This window comes from Hoplias malabaricus, chromosome 6 (genome assembly GCF_029633855.1).
Source record: "Hoplias malabaricus isolate fHopMal1 chromosome 6, fHopMal1.hap1, whole genome shotgun sequence".
NCBI classification, from domain to species: Eukaryota; Metazoa; Chordata; class Actinopteri; order Characiformes; family Erythrinidae; genus Hoplias; species Hoplias malabaricus.
In genome coordinates, this window is record NC_089805.1 from 41,889,723 (window position 1) to 41,907,231 (window position 17,509).

General features: G+C 41.7%; 1 protein-coding gene across 1 annotated transcript in view; it reads left to right on the forward strand.

Moving 5' to 3' along the window:
• Window positions 1–13,409: 13,409 nt before the first annotated feature.
• Window positions 13,410–17,509, forward strand: part of dtnbp1b (dystrobrevin binding protein 1b) — a 67,097-nt gene continuing 62,997 nt past the window's right edge. The window contains exon 1 of the mRNA XM_066673815.1: window positions 13,410–13,475. Coding sequence (XP_066529912.1) covers window positions 13,463–13,475 — 13 coding nt within the window. The 5' untranslated portion in view covers window positions 13,410–13,462. The remainder of the gene's footprint in view (window positions 13,476–17,509) is intronic.

The following is a 17,509-nucleotide window of genomic DNA, read 5'->3' on the forward strand; positions in this document are numbered from 1 at the left end:
CCGAGGGCATCATTTCCTCCATAACCCCTTCACGGCAGAGTGGGAGCTTTCACAAATCCCGCAAAATCTTTAATATTTCAGTCAAAAACCAGAAGCCGAGGGAGCGGAGCTACGAGAGCGGAGCGCTGTCGGGCGGAGATTGGTGGAGCAATTAGAGCGGCTCCACACTGCTCCGTTTGATCAGTTCTACGCCTGCCACCGGCTTAATGTGGCCATTCAGCATTCAGCCAGAATGAGGATTAGCCCAAAAAAAAAACGGCAGCCTGCTGTCTGCAGAGCCTGCTAGCGTTCATGCTAATGAAGAGACGTTGTTTTGACATGCGGCAGAATGACTTCAGCTCATAGTAACACTGGGAAAGACAAAGTCAACGTGCTGTTATTAGAGGTGGACTGAACACAGGCTTTAAATAACAACTCTCCCCAATAATAATAAACATGTTTCAGAACTAATCTTACATTCAAGGAGCAGCCAGTCATTTCCCCTAATGACTTTTCTTCACACTATAAACCATTACAAGTCATTACACTGACACCTAGAGGCCTGGATGCATCAAAGATTCTGTGCAAAGGAGAGTTCAGATATGGCCTCCTCAATGTGGGGAACCCACTCTGTGGAGGATAAACTAGTTTACTCAGAGACTACAAAGCAATTTGATTAGTGTTTGTCGTGTTACCGGACTCTGGGCAGGACTGGTATGTCCCAATGCTCCCAGCATGCACTGCAACCTCCCCGTCTTTGCCATTTTCTGGTTATTTTAAGGGTTGTTGTTGTTGTTGTTGTGTGTGTGTGTGTGTGTGTGTGTGTGTGTTTTTGTTTGGGGTGTGGTCTGAATTATTGTTGATTATGGCATTTTTATGTGTGTTTGGGCTTGGTGTGTATCGAGATGAAGGAAGGGTGTTGTTTGGCATGTGGCAGTGAATCTCGCTCTTCTGTCAGCTCCAATAATGCCCCGTTCTCTTGTGCCCTTTTTAGTGCATCTGTTGAAATGGCTGTTTCTCAATACCAGGCTCTGTTTTCACCACAATATTAAAAATAAATAATAAACATGAATAATATATAACTAATAATATTGGTATCCACAGGGCGATTATGTCTAGGCTGAGATACAGAAACCAACTGCGGTGTTGCTCTTGAATGAACATAGTTCAAGCTCCGCAGAGTGGAGGACAGCCATGTTAAAAAAAATAAGTTCCTTGCAGAATCTAGGCCACATCCCATTGTAATCCTAGTCTTCACTCGGTGTCAGTATAATCACTGTTTTATAATGTTTCGAAGAGTCACTGATTGTTGCTTTAATCTGAAAAATGTAATAGCGGAGTGTATGAAAACAAAGTAAGTTAAAAACATACAATTGCACTGGAATATGGTATATTTCTGTTCCTTAAAGGGAATGTCTACGATTGTGGGGAAAAACACAGTTCTAAGCTCCACAACTTTTAAGGTGGAACCGTGTGTTTGAGGGAAAAATAATGACTGTTCTTTGTACGTGGCTGAAGTTTAACTTCTCTGTAAGTTTTTATTTACTGTTTGCATCACCACAAAAAACTAATTTGTAACTGGAGTTGTTTAGTTTTGTAGCACGTTCGGTAAAGCACTTAGCTAGGGTGACCAGACGTCCTCTTTTACCCGGACATGTCCTCTATTTTAGACTTAAAAAAATGTCCGGGCGGAATTTCACAAACGTCCGGGATTTTGTTTTTCTAGAGCTTACATAGAACTTCGAGAAGTTTCGTTCACAAACTAGTCCCGCCCTCCCCTACTCCGATTGGTTCGCTTGAGTGAGAAGGGGGCGTGGTGAAGTAGTGTAAAATCTTCTGATTGGACGGTCTGTCTGTAGAGCTACCGTTATTGGTCGATAACCTTCTCTGTAAACATTTAATTGGTCAGTCTGCACGTCAGTAGTCCTTGTTTACGTCAGGCAAAGCTCATGTACCTACCCTCATCTCGAGCAGCTATGCACACATAGGTTCAGCTAATCATACTTACATACCCCCACCACCACCGAGACGTGTCCTCTTTTTCACCATCTCAGATCTGGTCACCCTAAATTAGCTCTCTCCTGAATCTGGAGACATTTTCCACGTTTAGTGACATGAAACAGCAAAAATAAGTCAATGTTACCCACATATGGAGCAGGAATAGATGAAAATCCTCATCTTGGTTCATGCTTTTCAACCTTTGGAGTTCCCTCTGTTGTCTAAACACTCCAGATGTGTCTGCCGTGAGAAGAGAAAGAGAGAAAGTCTAGCATACTGGACCGAAACAGTTTGTTTTTTTACTCATTTACAGACACTGGGGCTTCATATTGAGGGCTTTGTTTTTTAAAGCCAATCATGAATTTCGCCTTTAACTAGAGGCACTGGAAATATATCCTTGTGTGGACCACCCCAGTGTTGTGAATGGTACCACCGCAGTGACATTTTCTATGAGAGTGTAGCTGTTAAAATGTCATTTAGCTCCTGGCACAAAAAGGATTAAGATTTAATGCTGCACACCGGCATCGTAACTGCCCCCCACTCATGTGGTCCTCTCTCTTTTTTCTCTCTAGCGTTTATGAATTAAATTTAATTATTGCTTGTTTTGCACAGGTTTATTAATCCCTCTCAGGCCGTAAGACGCTCCGAGATAGCTCTGAGATGCTAATGTTTCTTGCTTAGGTTTGTAACTCACAGCCTTGGTTTTCTCCAACAGAAACAAGGCCCTTTATTTCCCCAGTTAATAAACATTATTGGCCTGCTGTTTTCCTGCTCTTCCGGAAGCTGATTCATTTCCTCCAGGAGAGAGGCAGTTATTTCTACATGACTCCCTCGCTCATTACAGCTCATAAAGGACAGAGAGGAACAGATGCTTTAATCCTGGGAGAATAGGTTTTGAGGGTTTGTAAATATCCAAGGTTAATAACAAAGGTAATAATATATTGTCAATATTAATTAAAAAATGAAATGACAGGAACAGTAAAACCAATAGTGTTAGTAGTAATAATGGGCTGTGTTTATGTTGTCCAGAGCAGTCATGAATATTTTTCATTGTATTGAAATGCTTTCTAAAAGAAACACATTTCAACAATGAAGTTTACTGGACTCAAGATGGGCCCCTCAGCCGTGAATGTTGAGGCCATGGCCACAGCTGCACTATATACATGTATACACACACACACACACACACACACACACACACTGATCTGCCATAAGATTAAAGCCACCTCCTTGTTTCTATGCTCACTGTCCATATTATAGGACATACAGAAGCACTATGTAATTCTACAACTAAAGACTCCATGGTCATTGCTCAGCAACATACTGAAATGTTGGCTCTGAATTTAACCGGAGAAGCAAAGACAATTAGTCAATGCACCTCGTTCAGCTCTGAACAAAAACCAAACACATTTATGTTTTATTTCATTTTATTATTTCTACATCTTCCTGTAAAATGACCCGTCCAGCTCCACTGGAATTTATTTGAGGCTCTGAGCTCTTTCTGGAACATCTTTATCTTGACACGCCCATGTTGGCGCTAAAGAACCTGCTGTTCTTTGGTTCCAACTGTAATAAAAAATCACAGAAACCAACTTTTGTTGGTGGAAATGCACAGAATGGTTCCAAATTATGTTCACGAATGGGAACCGAACCAGTTCTATGTTGGTGGCTAAGGGCAGCCATCCCAGTTCCCAGGGAGCAGTTGGGTGGTAGGTGCTTTGCTGAAGGGTACCTCAGCCATGGATGCTGAAGGAGGAAACAGCACTGTTCCTTCACTCCCCCCGTCTTCGTTTTTCCTGCTGGTCGAGGGGATTGAACCAGTGTGTTTTGTTTTTTTGTCACATTCTAATCCTGCTTCTCTTACAGTGTATTGAGGTGAGGATGGAAGCCGGGACCCAATGACCTTGGAACTGGCCCCTGGCAACACAGACCAGAGGAGGGAGGGAGAGGGAGTGGTTTCCTACCCTCCTACAGAAGTTACATAGTGCAGTTTCTGCAGTGCTGACCCTGAGGTAGCAATAGCAGAGGCTCTGATCTCTATATTACAGCTCAGTGAAGCATCACAATGATTTTGAAACCCAAAATGAACCATGGAACCTGTTTTGTTTTGAAACATAGTCCTCCCCATAGTCTTTGTTGTGATTTCGATCAGCACATTAAGGTCTTTGTTACAGCACAAATGGATCACTACACCTCACCAAATAGCAATCTGGAAGGCATAGGGTGAAAAACAAATCCAATTACATGCACCTTAGAATTACTGTGAAAAATTCAGATTCCGAGAGAGAGAGAGAGAGAGAGAGAGAGAGAGAGAGAGAGAGAGAGAGAGAGAGAAAGAGAGAGAGAGAGAGAGGGAGAGAGAGAGAGAGAGAGAGAGAGAGAGAGAAAGAGAGATAGAGAGAGAGAGAGAGAGAGAGAGAGAGAGAGAGAGAGAGAGAGACATCCATGGTGTTATTTTAATATCTTCATTTCAGAGAAGCTGTTCTAAAGCTGAGTTTTCCATCTCTGATCAAAAGAAATGAAACTGATTTGTAGCACATTCCGCGTGTGAACAGGTGGATTATTCTCAGATGGGCTGCTGATGAACTGAGATGGGTTGCCAGATCTATAACACCATGAGGCTGGGCTGGATGTTTGCGCTGGATTACTTTTCTGCTCAAATCGCCCACTACCTGATTTTAAATGGAAATGCTGAGGGCTGGAGAAGAACGTGGGCGCTGTAATGTTGCCGTAATGAAATGATACGTGTCTCTCAGAGAGGAGTGTGGAGAGAACAGATGGCCTGCAGGAGATAAGACAACAGACTGTGAGCGCTAACGTGTGTGTGTGTGTGTGTGTGTGTGTGTGTGTGTGTGTGTGTGAGTGGGTAAATACTTGTACAGCAGTGAGTAAAAGTCAGAGAGCATCCCTCATTTATCTCTTCAGGTTATTCGTTTTGTCAGAAAATAATACTGATCAGCCATAACATTAAAACTATCTCCTTGTTTGTACATACATTTATCATACATTTATACTCTTACAGACCGGTGTCCATCTGTTGTTCTGCATACTATTTGGGCCTCCCTTTAACCCATTCGTCAGTGCTCAGGACCACAACACGCTGACCCTTCAGTCTCACTGCTGGACAGATAATTGTCCACCATAAAAAAAAAATAGGCAGAAAATAACTGAAATCACGCTCATCAAAGCCTGCCCCTGGACAGACCTGAATAGTATGGGCACAGGGTTTCTAAGACGTCACATCATTCTGTGATTTCAAGTGTTTCAAACTCATTCTGACCATTTTTTTTTATTTGTTTACACCCTGTAGATCAGTTAGAGTTACAGTCAAGAGCATCTACAGCTAAACACTAAACACCTAGCTCAGGACTAGAACATCTGCTGCATGTCAAAACTGTGATCTCCTTTTTACATCCTCTTCATCATCATTTCTTACAGGAGTCTACAGCTCTCAGCTGCAGAATAAATCAGTTATTTATAAGAACATACCATTAATACTCCAGATTATTAAATACCTACAATTTCAAAGACTAGTATTAGTTTTTCTGTATCAACTCTGAATCTAACCTGTAAGTTCTGTACAAATGTGACAGAGCCTGGAAAACTAAACAGAAGAGAAGAGAAGAGAAGAGAAGAGAAGAGAGGAAAAGAGAACAAGAGAAGAGAAGAGAAGAGAAGAGAGGAGAATAAGAGAAGAGAGGAGGGGAGAAGAGAATAGAAGAGAAGAAGAGAAGAGAGGAGGGGAGAAGAGAAGAGAGAAGAAGAGAAGAGAGGAGGGGAGAAGAGAGGAGAAGAGAAGAGAGGAGGAGAGAAGAGAAGAGAAGAGAAGAGAGGAAAAGAGAACAAGAGAAGAGAAGAGAAGAGAAGAGAAGAAGAGAGGAGAGAAGGGGAGAAGAGCATAGAAGAGAAGAGAGAAGAAGAGAAAAGAGGAGGGGAGTAGAGAAGAGAAGAGAAGAGAAGAGAGGAGAGGAGGGGAGAAGAGAATAGAAGAGAAGAAGAGAAGAGAAAAGAGGAGGGGAGAAGAGAAGGAGAGAAGAGAGAAGAGAAGAGAAGAGAAGAGAAGAGAAGAGAAGAGAAGAGAAGAGAAGAGAAGAAGATAAGAGAGAAGGGGAGAAGAGAATAGAAGAGAAGAGAGAAGAAGAGAAAAGAGGAGGGGAGAAGAGAAGGAGAGAAGAGAGAAGAGAAGAGAAGAGAAGAGAAAAGAAGAGAAGAGAGGAAAAGAGAAGAAGAGAAGAGAAGAGAGGAGAAGAAGAGAAGAGAGGAGGGGAGAAGAGAATAGAAGAGAAAAAGAGACGAGAGGAGAAGAGAAGAGAGAAGAAGAGAAGAGACGAGGGGGAAGAGAAAAGAAGAGAGGGGAAGAGAACAAGAGAGGAGAAGAGAAGAGATGAGGAGAGAAGAGAAGAGAAGAGAAGAGAAGAGAAGAAGATGAGAGAAGGGGAGAAGAGAATAGAAGAGAAAAGAGAAGAAGAGAAAAGAGTAGAGAAGAGAAGAAGAGAAGAGAAGAGAAGAGAGAAGAAGAGAAAAGAGGAGGGGAGTAGAGAAGAGAAGAGAGGAGAAGAAAAGAGAAGAGAAGAGAATGAGGTTTCTAAAAGCCCACCTCTGTAAGAGTTCAAATCAGGATTCTTTCTATGTCTAGAAAGCATCAAGATATATTTTTTTATTTCCATACAAAACAAAAAAGAACAGTGTGTTGTGAGCTGTGAAAGAATATTTTACTCCCTGGCTTTTCCTTGATTTTAACCAATCAAATACTAAACAAACAGCTGTTATTGCACTTTTAGCAGAATTACAACAAATCTAGACTTCATCTCTTATGCTTCATCTGGATAATAACGCCTGAGAAAGGAAAAAATGAGAGGGAAGAGATGAGGATGAGAGAGGAGAGTAAAAGGGTGCTTTGAAAGGGCAAGGCTCAAACTCACAAGAAGATGTGAGACGATGAGAGATAAAAAAAAATTGAAAAAAGAGGCTGACAGCAAAACAGAGAAAGAGAGAGAGAGATGTAGCATAAGCTGAAAGGCATCCCAGCGGAGTCAGCAAGTTTGGAGTTGGCCAGTAACTCGTCTGAGAGCTGTCAGTGGGCGGAGTCAGGAGGCTGTTGCTAGGCGATAACTCCAGTCATTGTTGGCTTTGTGAGTTCATTTTATTGAATCTCTGCTTCTTTGGCTTTTTGCACACATTCATGGTCAGGGGCTGGAAGGGGGTGGCGTCTTCAGATGCAGGAGACTGATGTATTATAATCATATACAATTACTCTGAGTAATTTAACTGAAGTAATTAAATCCTAGAAAAAATACAACATTAAAAATGATAATGGTAACTTTTCCAAAAAGTTCAGTGGTTATTCTACTACTCCCCACACAGTTGTTTACCAGGGTGGTCTCAAGCTGAATTCATAGTTTACTCAAAGACCATTCTCTGGCTTTGTACAATTATTTGTTTTATTTATTTAAATATACACTTATATAGTGCCTTTCTAGAAACCCAAGGATGCTTTACAGTCAACACTCAACATTCAATCCACACACACACTGGCGAGAAGCGGCAGCCATACACGCACAGTCCTGGAGGACTGCATCAGGTGCTAGGGTTTCACCCAGGATAGAGCACCAATCCATATCTGGGCACACACACATTCAGACACTCATTCACATACACACACCAGGACAGTTATAACAGAAGCCAATTCAACTAACCTCCATGTTTTTAGACTGTGGGAGGAAACCCACGCAGACACTGGGAGAACATGGAAGCTCCACCCAGACGCGACTAGAACCCAAGATCCCAGCGTTGAGAGGCGAACGTGCTAACCACTAAGCCACTGTGCAGCCAAAGTGAAGATTCATGTGAATTTCTGGCAACCCAGCATGAAAAATCAGCCTTAAAACTTCCCCTAACACTAAACCTAATCCTAACCGTACCCTTAACCCTAAACTCATCTTTAAAGGAGCAATCTGTAATAATGACAGCAAGTGCTTAATATGAGTATTGCACGTCACATTCAAAATGGTGGAGAAATTTCTCTGCCGCTTCCCCCACTTCCCCAATTGTAAAGTCCATGTGCGTTGCCAGGTTGAGGAAAAGTGTACATCATTTCATTAAACACTTACCTATGCTACCAAAGGTAAAAAGTGAATGAGCTGCCAATGTTTTTCCTGTATTTACCAGCTTCATATTTGACTTACAATATCCACACGAAATATTTCACAACACGAGGCATTTATCTTCCTAATTGTTCTTCCCTTCCACCTTAAATTTAATATTAGAAGGCAGATGTTTGCTTATTATTTACAGGTTTCATATTCAAGGTTTAGTTCCACTTTACATGGGTCAGCGTATGAGGCTAATACTGGTGGTGTTTGCCATGCAGCTTTCTATTTGAATTTTTCATTTAACCTAAGGTAGGGGACTATATGAGGATAAAGTTACAGTAAAAACAACATTAACTCCCAAATTTATTGGTTGAAGACGCCCAGACCACAGAGTTTATATCTGTTATCCGCACTCTACTTATTATATTCATCTAAAACATCTGTAATTTTATAGTTTTTCGGAAATGACTTGCTCACCTTTTGAGGAGAAAATCTCCCTGGGATCTAAGCCATCTCCATCTTTTAAATACTTTGCCAGTATTTTCCCTGGTTTTACTCAGTCTGACTGCTGATGCTGAGGCGTTTTAAGTCTGGTAGAATCTAACACCATCTCTTTTCACTTATTTGCAACCTGGGAATGGGTCTCCGCTGAGAAGAATATCCTGGCTGCAGCACAGCTCTCAGGGATGCCAGTGCTTCAACTTAGAATATTTCCTTAATCTCTGACGATGCCTACTGGTCATTGTTTGATTTAGTACACTAAATACATTGCAGATTGCTCCTTTAAGCTTCAAAATGTTAGAAACAGCAGTGCTTTGTGCTTGTGTAAGGCTGTTGTTAAACATAACCTTAACCCCAGACCTAACTGCAAGCTCTGAAAGATTAGAAATGGTGGTGTTTTTTTTAAATCATTTTTTATCATTTAATCATTTTACTCTTTTTATGTATTTCCTTTTACTGCAGGTTTTTCATTGTTTTATTGGACGTTTATGATTTTTATTATTGCTTTTGTATGGTGCTCTATAAATAAACTTGACTTGCCTTACCTTGCCTTTTGTGCTTGTTTGACACTCACAAATAAACAGATTACAGTGCTCTTTCTGTAGCCCTTCTTCAGGTACATACCAGAGAGTTTGAGTTTAGTGAAACAGCACCACCAGTGGATAGGACCTTGCTTAGTGACAGAAATAATACTAATTGTATAAAGCTGTTTGCGCCTCATCAGTTGTAAAAAAAAAAAAAAAAAACTTTTATAGAATTTGTTTATTAGAGGTACAAATAAGTTTTAAAGTGTTTTTGTAACATATTTGTAATTTTTTATTTTATGATCATTGTTGTATTAGTATTAAATATGAGAATTGTAATTTTATTTAACAAAAAATAACTTCCTGATAATAAATAGTTTGAAAATTTCCAGTGAGAAATATTCATCACTGCATCTGATTTGTTTTGTTCTTGGGCAACAGTTACCATAAAATAATAAAGGGCACGAGAATGTTTGAATATGCAAATACAACTGCACATTACACAAAATGCTTTAAAACTTGTTTGTACACCTAATAAAACATTCATTCATTGTCTGTAACCCTTATCCAGTTCAGGGTCGCCGTGGGTCTGGAGCCTACATGGAATCACTGGGCACAAGGCACCCTGGAGGGGGAACCAGTCCTTCACAGGGTGACACACACTCACACACACCTAGAGACCGCACTCCTCACAGACAGTCACCCGGAGGAAACCCACACAGACACAGGGAGAACACACCACACTCCTCACAGACAATCACCTGGAGGAAACCCACACAGACACAGGGAGAACATACCACACTCCTCACAGACAATCACCCGGAGGAAACCCACACAGCCACAGGGAGAACACACCACACTCCTCACAGACAGTCACCCGGAGGAAACCCACGCAGACACAGGGAGAACACACCACACTCCTCACAGACAGTCACCCGGAGGAAACCCACGCAGACACAGGGAGAACACACCACACTCCTCACAGACAGTCACCCGGAGGAAACCCACACAGACACAGGGAGAACACACCACACTCCTCACAGACAGTCACCCGGAGGAAACCCACGCAGACACAGGGAGAACATACCACACTCCTCACAGACAGTCACCCGGAGGAAACCCACGCAGACACAGGGAGAACACACCACACTCCTCACAGACAGTCACCCGGAGGAAACCCACGCAGACACAGAGAGAACACACCACACTCCTCACAGACAGTCACCCGGAGGAAACCCACGCAGACACAGGGAGAACACACCACACTCCTCACAGACAGTCACCCGGAGGAAATCCACGCAGACACACGGAGAACACACCACACTCCTCACAGACAATCACCCGGAGGAAACCCACACAGACACAGGGAGAACACCTACCTGCTGCACCACCGTGCTGCACCCTAATAAAACAAATCATAACAAAGAAATATTATATTTGGATGTTTACAATAACTGATGAGTCAGTGGTTGTCTCTCAGCACTGTGCTTTCTCCAGGCCGGAGGTTCCCTTTTGCCAGACGTCACTGTCTGTTGAGTTTTGATAGAAACATGACATATGTGGGGTGGTGCAGCAGGTAGTGTCACAGTCACACAGCTACAGGGACCTGGAAGTTGTGGGTTCAAGTCCTGCTCCGGGTGACTGTCTGTGAGGAGTGTGGTGTGTTCTCCCTGTGTCTGCGTGGGTTTAATCCGGGTGCTCCGGTTTCCTCCCACAGTCCAAAAACACACGTTGGTAGGTGGATTGGTAATTCAAAAGTGTCCGTAGGAGTGAGTGTGTGTGTGTCACCCAGTGTAAGACTGGTGCCCCTTTCAGGATGTGTTCCTGCCTTGCACCCAGTAACTCCGGGTAGGCTGCAGACCCGCCACAACCCTGAAATTGATAAGCAGTTTCAGACAATGCATGAACGAATGATAGAGGCATAGAAATATGACTAACATTTCATCCATCGGTTTTTCAGTTTTATTCAAGGTTTCCTGAGAGGTGGCCAGCGTTCTGGCACTGGGGTCTGCAGGGCACACCACAGAGTCTGTCCCTCTTGTGTCTTCTTTTCTTATTATGTACTGTTGTGATCATCTATATTAGCCATCAGTGCTTTAGCTCTCTGCTGCTGTAAAGGAGTCTTTTGTGCGCTGAAACCTCTTTGATGCTCTCTGAATGAAATCCAGGTCAGAGATACAGTAAGAACACTCTTCCCCATTCAAAGCCCATTCAAACAGCAGTGATAAGAACACACACAGGATTCTGCCTCATGGTTTGTGTGGAACGGGGCAGTGAATGGAAATAATTTGCTAATGTGCACTCTAAACATCACTCCCTCAAAGTGGCTGCTCTGTCCTCAATAGAAAAATATTCAGTGATAAAATCTGCTTCACTTAGCACACAACCGCCGGCTCTTTTAAAGTGCACATATCCTTTGAATGTGAATGTTTAAAATAAAAGTTCAATTCTGAACACACAGCTTGGATAACCTCCATCGAAAAACATTTAATGTAATGAGGGCACTCTGGAGCAGCTGCAGATGAGTGCCCCTGGTGGGATGAGTTTGGAGTGGTGTTTGTTATTTAAACCTAAACTTCCTACATCAGAACCTGACTTCACTAAAGATGACGTTCACAGTTCTCCTCACAGACAGTCACTCAGAGCAGGACTTGAACCCACAACCTCCAGGGCCCTAGAGCTATGTAACTTCAACACTACATGCTGCACCACCACAGACGCGTTTAGCTTTTCCTTTAATATAAAACAGTGTGTTTTACAAGCCCTCTAGTGACTGGTAGGAAGTAAATATACTGGCATAATTTTTTTGCTGATTTGTATCTGCTGATAGAGGAGCCCCGTCATGTGCACATTCATGCTGTGCAGAGTGAAATAAGTCACAGCAAAATTAAAGTGCCCTGTGTGGTCCGTGTCTACTGTCACTGTAAAAAGATGCAACTGTAGGGGGAGCCCAGGAGCAAAAACATCAAATATTACCTAGTGTTCCTTTAAGGGAAAATTAAGGAGAATTGCTTTATTATATTTGTAGTGTTCTTATCAAAACAACATCGTGTTAAAATGCACTATGAAACCTAATACCATAAAGTCATATACTTTGGTTTATGGAGTTTTACAGGGAGTAACTGTGACTGATTATAAACAGCTACAATATACAACTGCATGTCTTGGAATATAACACATTTATGTATGCCACATTACACCTTACCCATGCTTGTATAAATCGTTGTGAACACATGATTTATAGAAAGTGCCACACACACACACACACCATCAGAGAGGAGGTTTAAGCCATGCAGAAAGTTTGTTTATTTGAGCTTAGAGCAAATCAAACACGAAGCCCAGGAAAAGATCTGCCCCCTCAGACTAAGAGTCTTCTGATGTCGATTTCAAAGAGCTAAGGAGTGCCTCCTATCGATCTGAGATCACCGCCTCCTCACGCCAAAACACTGTTATTCAGAATCTTGGGTCACATTCATGACTTTATTAGTAAATGTATTATTCCTCCCCACTCCCCACTCCCCACCCGACACACACCACTCTCACAGAACCCACTGGGTACATAGACTACATGACCATGTCTGAGGATCCCTGCTCATCCAGTGTTTCCTCTAAAATGAAGGGTCTTGTAATGCTCTTGTGGCGGGTTGCCAGCAAATCCTCACAGAAATGTTACAGCATCTAGTGTAAAGCTTCTCCCAAAGAGTCTCTGGTGCAGCCTCAGGTGAGGTTTTATTGAGTGAATTTTGTGTCAAACGTTTTATAAAACTAAATTGAGCTGACAGTGTATGTTGCGAAACCTTTGCAGTTTAAAGCAAGAATTAAATTGAAGAAGTAAATGCTGCTGCAGTTAGCAGTGTTTAAAATCATTGGATTTATTTTGACTGTTTTCATTAGAAAAGGTTAAATAAAACACGCACTGAAAACATGTACACAGTTGATTGTCTGTCCATTCATAGAAAACATCAGTACAATCACAAATAGTCCTACAATATATAAAAAAAACCTGTTCAAAAGCATATTCCCTTAAAACACAATTGGTACAAAAATATTTAAATAAAATGTAGGTTAAAGCCTTTTCACAACTTGATTTAGTAAAGTGAACTTTAGCGTTAGCATAGGAGAGATTTTTGAAGCAAAAACCTTACTGCTGGAAAAGTAATAAAGTGACCAAGTGTTTTATATATGCTGTATACATATATATATATTTGTGATTGTCAAACATCCTGAAGCAACCACTAGGGGCAGTATACAGGAAGAATCTGTTATTTTAATGGTAGTCGGTTTGTGCCTCTGTTCTGTCTTCTCAGGTCAAGAATCAAGTCCAGTCTGTGATCCAGTGTCTTTTGTCTTCATACAGCCGTCCATGTTATGACATCAACAGGTGGGAAATACAAAAGAGACTCCCTCAGCACCAGCCTTTTTACCTTTTACTCATGTGTCTGTTTGATTACTTGTGTATTTTGCCTGCTTGTTTGTTTATTTGAGCTTTTATTGTTTGTTTTTCATTTTCTTGCTTGCATGCTTGCTCCATTGCTTGTTTGTTTTAATTGGTTTGCTTGTTTTCATCTGTTTGTTTGCTCTACTCAATGCTTGTGTGTGTTTTGTTTGTTTGTACCCAGTGGGGGGTAGTTGAGATTAGCTTAGCTCTTTTAAACTAGCCCTTCTCTGGTGTTTTTATACAGTTGCACTCTGGTTCATGGGGTGTAGGTTTAAACATCAGTTTTGTTTGAGAGTTGTGTATGTTTCCTTTCAGTCAGGGAACTGGGGAAATGGGTTGTTTTTCCCTTCATTTTTTAATGAGGGTTGTTAGCATGGGTTTAGCTTTGGACTAAACCTGATGTTCATTGGTGTGACCACATTTGTACTACGCTGTCCCTCACCATGGAGCTTGAGCTGTGCGTGTCTATGTTGTATATCGGGGAGCTAAAGAGCCAGTACAATGAAATACATTTTAGGTGTCTTCAGGAACATCAACATAATGAATTCAGATTCATACAGTAACCCTTACCCTCACCTTAAAACAAATGTTCACCTTTAAAATGGAATGAGGTGGTTTATACTGTGGCAATGGCCACAGGAGTAGAGAGGGTCCTGGTCTGGCTCCCAGCATGCTTTCTGCCTCACACTTTTAGAATGCTTCTGGGTTATTTTGCTTTTTTTGCTTTTTTTTTTTTTTTTATTTTTGCGTGTGTTTGCATGGTTGATATGTGGCTGGGAGAACAGTCAGGGAACTAATCATGTTCATCAAGGTGTGCTCCATCAGCTTCCACCATACATCAAGGTCAAATTGCTCTGGCTCCCTTTCTCTTGTTCTATTTTGGCCTAAAAAGGCAGAGCTCACTTAAGCCGAATTAGAATCTCTCGCTACCTAAAACCATCTCTGATCACCATCTGATCACATAGGAAATTGCCTTAAACTATGATATCTGTCCACAGACACACTATATTAGAAAGTGCACTATAACAACCTCAACTGTTAGTGATTTTATCAACAACCTTCCAGACCTTACCACCATTTCTTTTCCAACTCACCCTAATGACCTCGAGCTCCATACAAACAACCTACAAACTTTACTGTGTACAAACCTAGATAGAGTTGCACCAGTCAAGACCAAACAATTTAGAGAGAAAAGACTAGCTCCATGGTACAGTGACAGCACGCGTGCATTAAAACTGGCTGCTCGTAACCATGAATGTAAACGGAGACACACAAAACTAGAATGTTTCCGAACTGCACGGCAGCACAGCCTCACTGACTACAAACATGCCTTATCTAAAGTCAAATCACAGTACATCTCTTCCCTTATAGAAAACAACAAAGACAACCCTAGATTCCTTTTTAGCGCTGTATCAAATCTAATGGGCAACAAAAAGGAAATCAACCCCATTGTTCCCTCTGATTTCTGTAGCAATGACTTTATGAGGTTTTTTAATGATAAAATGGATTGCATTCGCCTCAGAATCCAAAACCAGTCCAAAGTCGCATCGGCTCTCGTAGATGAACCCCCTGCCAGCTCTGAGGTGCACTTAGACTACTTCAGTTCTGTCGATGAAAATGACTTGCTTAGTTTAATTAGCTCATCTAAATCATCTTCATATTTTTACTGGATCCTGTACCAACACAATTATTTAAACAAATCTTACCTAAAGTCATTAGACCATTGCTCACAATAATAAACTCATCCCTCAACGTTGGATATGAACCTAAACCTCTGAAACTAGCGGTAATCAAACCAATTATTAAAAAACCCAATCTTGACCCTCTTGTACTCGCAAACTACAGGCCAATATCAAACCTCCCTTTTATTGCTAAGATTCTAGAAAAAGTCGTGTCACAGCAGTTGTGCTCTTACCTACAAAACAATGACATTCATGACATTTTTCAGTCTGGATTTAGACCAAATCACAGCACAGAAACAGCTCTAACAAGAGTAACTAATGACTTACTCCTTTCACATGATAAGGGCTATATCTCTATTCTGGTGCTGCTTGACCTTAGTGCAGCGTTTGATACCATAGATCATGTGATGCTTCTTGATAGGCTGGACAATCTGGTAGGAATAACAGGATCTGCCCTCTCTTGCTTCAGATCCTATTTATCTGACCGTTATCAGTTTGTTTATCTGAATAATAAATCCTCTAATCATACTTTAGTTAAATATGGTGTTCCACAAGGATCAGTGCTTGGCCCCGTATTGTTCACACTCTACATGCTGCCACTGGGGAGACTAGTCCGTAAGCATGGGATTCAATTCCACTGTTACGCTGATGACACACAACTGTATATATCAGCCAAACCTAATGATGTTGCTTGTCTACGTAAAATAACAGAATGTCTAACTGAAATTAAAGACTGGATGATGCAAAATTTTCTCGTGTTAAATTCTGATAAAACTGAGGTCTTGTTACTAGGTAAAGATACTCAGACACATTCACTCAGAAATGCTGCTATTAATCTTGATAATTCAACAGTAAAACACAGTACCATCATTAAAAACTTAGGGGTAGCCTTTGATTTGACTCTCACATTTGATACCCACACATCCAATACAGTCAAAACCGCGAGAGAGAAACTAGTGCATGCTTTTATAACTTCACGGCTAGACTACTGCAGTGCGCTCCTGGCAGGGAGCTCGTGGAAAGCGTTACACAAGCTTCAGTTAGTTCAAATGCAGCAGCTAGGGTGCTCACTAGAGCTAGAAAATTCGACCATATCACCCCAGTTCTCTCGTCTCTACACTGACTACCCGTAAAACTTCACATTGACTATAAAATACTCCTCTTAGCTCATAAACCTCTAAATGGTTTAGGCCCGCAGTATCTTACTGAACTTCTCATACCTTATTGCCCGTCACGTACACTTCGTTCACAGGACGCCCATCTACTCTTAGTTCCTCGCATTAAGAAAAACACTGCAGGAGGAAGAGCATTTTCTCACAAAGCTCCTCAACTCTGGAATAGCCTTCGTTTACTGTTCGGGGCTCAGACACACTCTCAGTCTTTAAATCTAGATTAAAAACCTACCTTTTCAAACAAGCTTTTGGTTAATCCCTCACTTTCAGGTTACTCCTTCTCTATTGGTGTTAGAGCTGGTTTTCATATTATCACTGTTCTGTATTAACCCTGTCATATGACCATAGCTACAGCTCTTTTAGTTAGTTTTCTGGTAAACGCCAAAACGCTCTCTGTCTCTGTTAATTTTATCTCAAATTAACTCTGCATCTACTTTTAACTCACACAGAGTCACTGATCACCTCCTCCTTCCTCAGACTCATACACCACTAATATACTACATTCACATTACTATAACCCCTTCATCTGTCATCACTTCACTTTTACTTCTGCTCTGTTCTCTGTTGTGTCTCCAGTGTCGACCCGAGGTGGATGGGTTCCTCGTATGAGTCTTGGTTCCTTCCAAGGTTTCTTCCTCGTGTGCTGAGGGAGCTTTTCCTTGCCACTGTTGCCCCTGGCTCGCTCATAGGAGGCTTGGACCCGGATCTCTGTAAAGCTGCTTTTTGACGACTTTCTGTTGTTGAAAAGCGCTATATAAATACAATTTGATTGATTGAAGGCGCTACAAAAGAAATGAAATTTCCACAGTGTGAGGGTGTCAACAGCTTTTGATTCTTCTAGTGTGATATAATCTAAACACACACACAACACAGTTTACCTCCCACCACAAGCAATAGCCTGAACTTGGACATGCTCACACCAGTATACCTCAGCCCTGGTGAAGTCCCATGAGAGTTTGAGGAGACGAAAGAACTGATCAATCTCTGCTTTTACTCATCTCTGCTTTCATACCCTTCTCGTTCACATTCAGCACCACTAGCCATGGTAATCGATTCAGAGTCAATGTGTCTTCAGCAGTGGGGGAGGTGTGCAGGGTTCAGGGGGGTTTCTACAGGCTGGAGG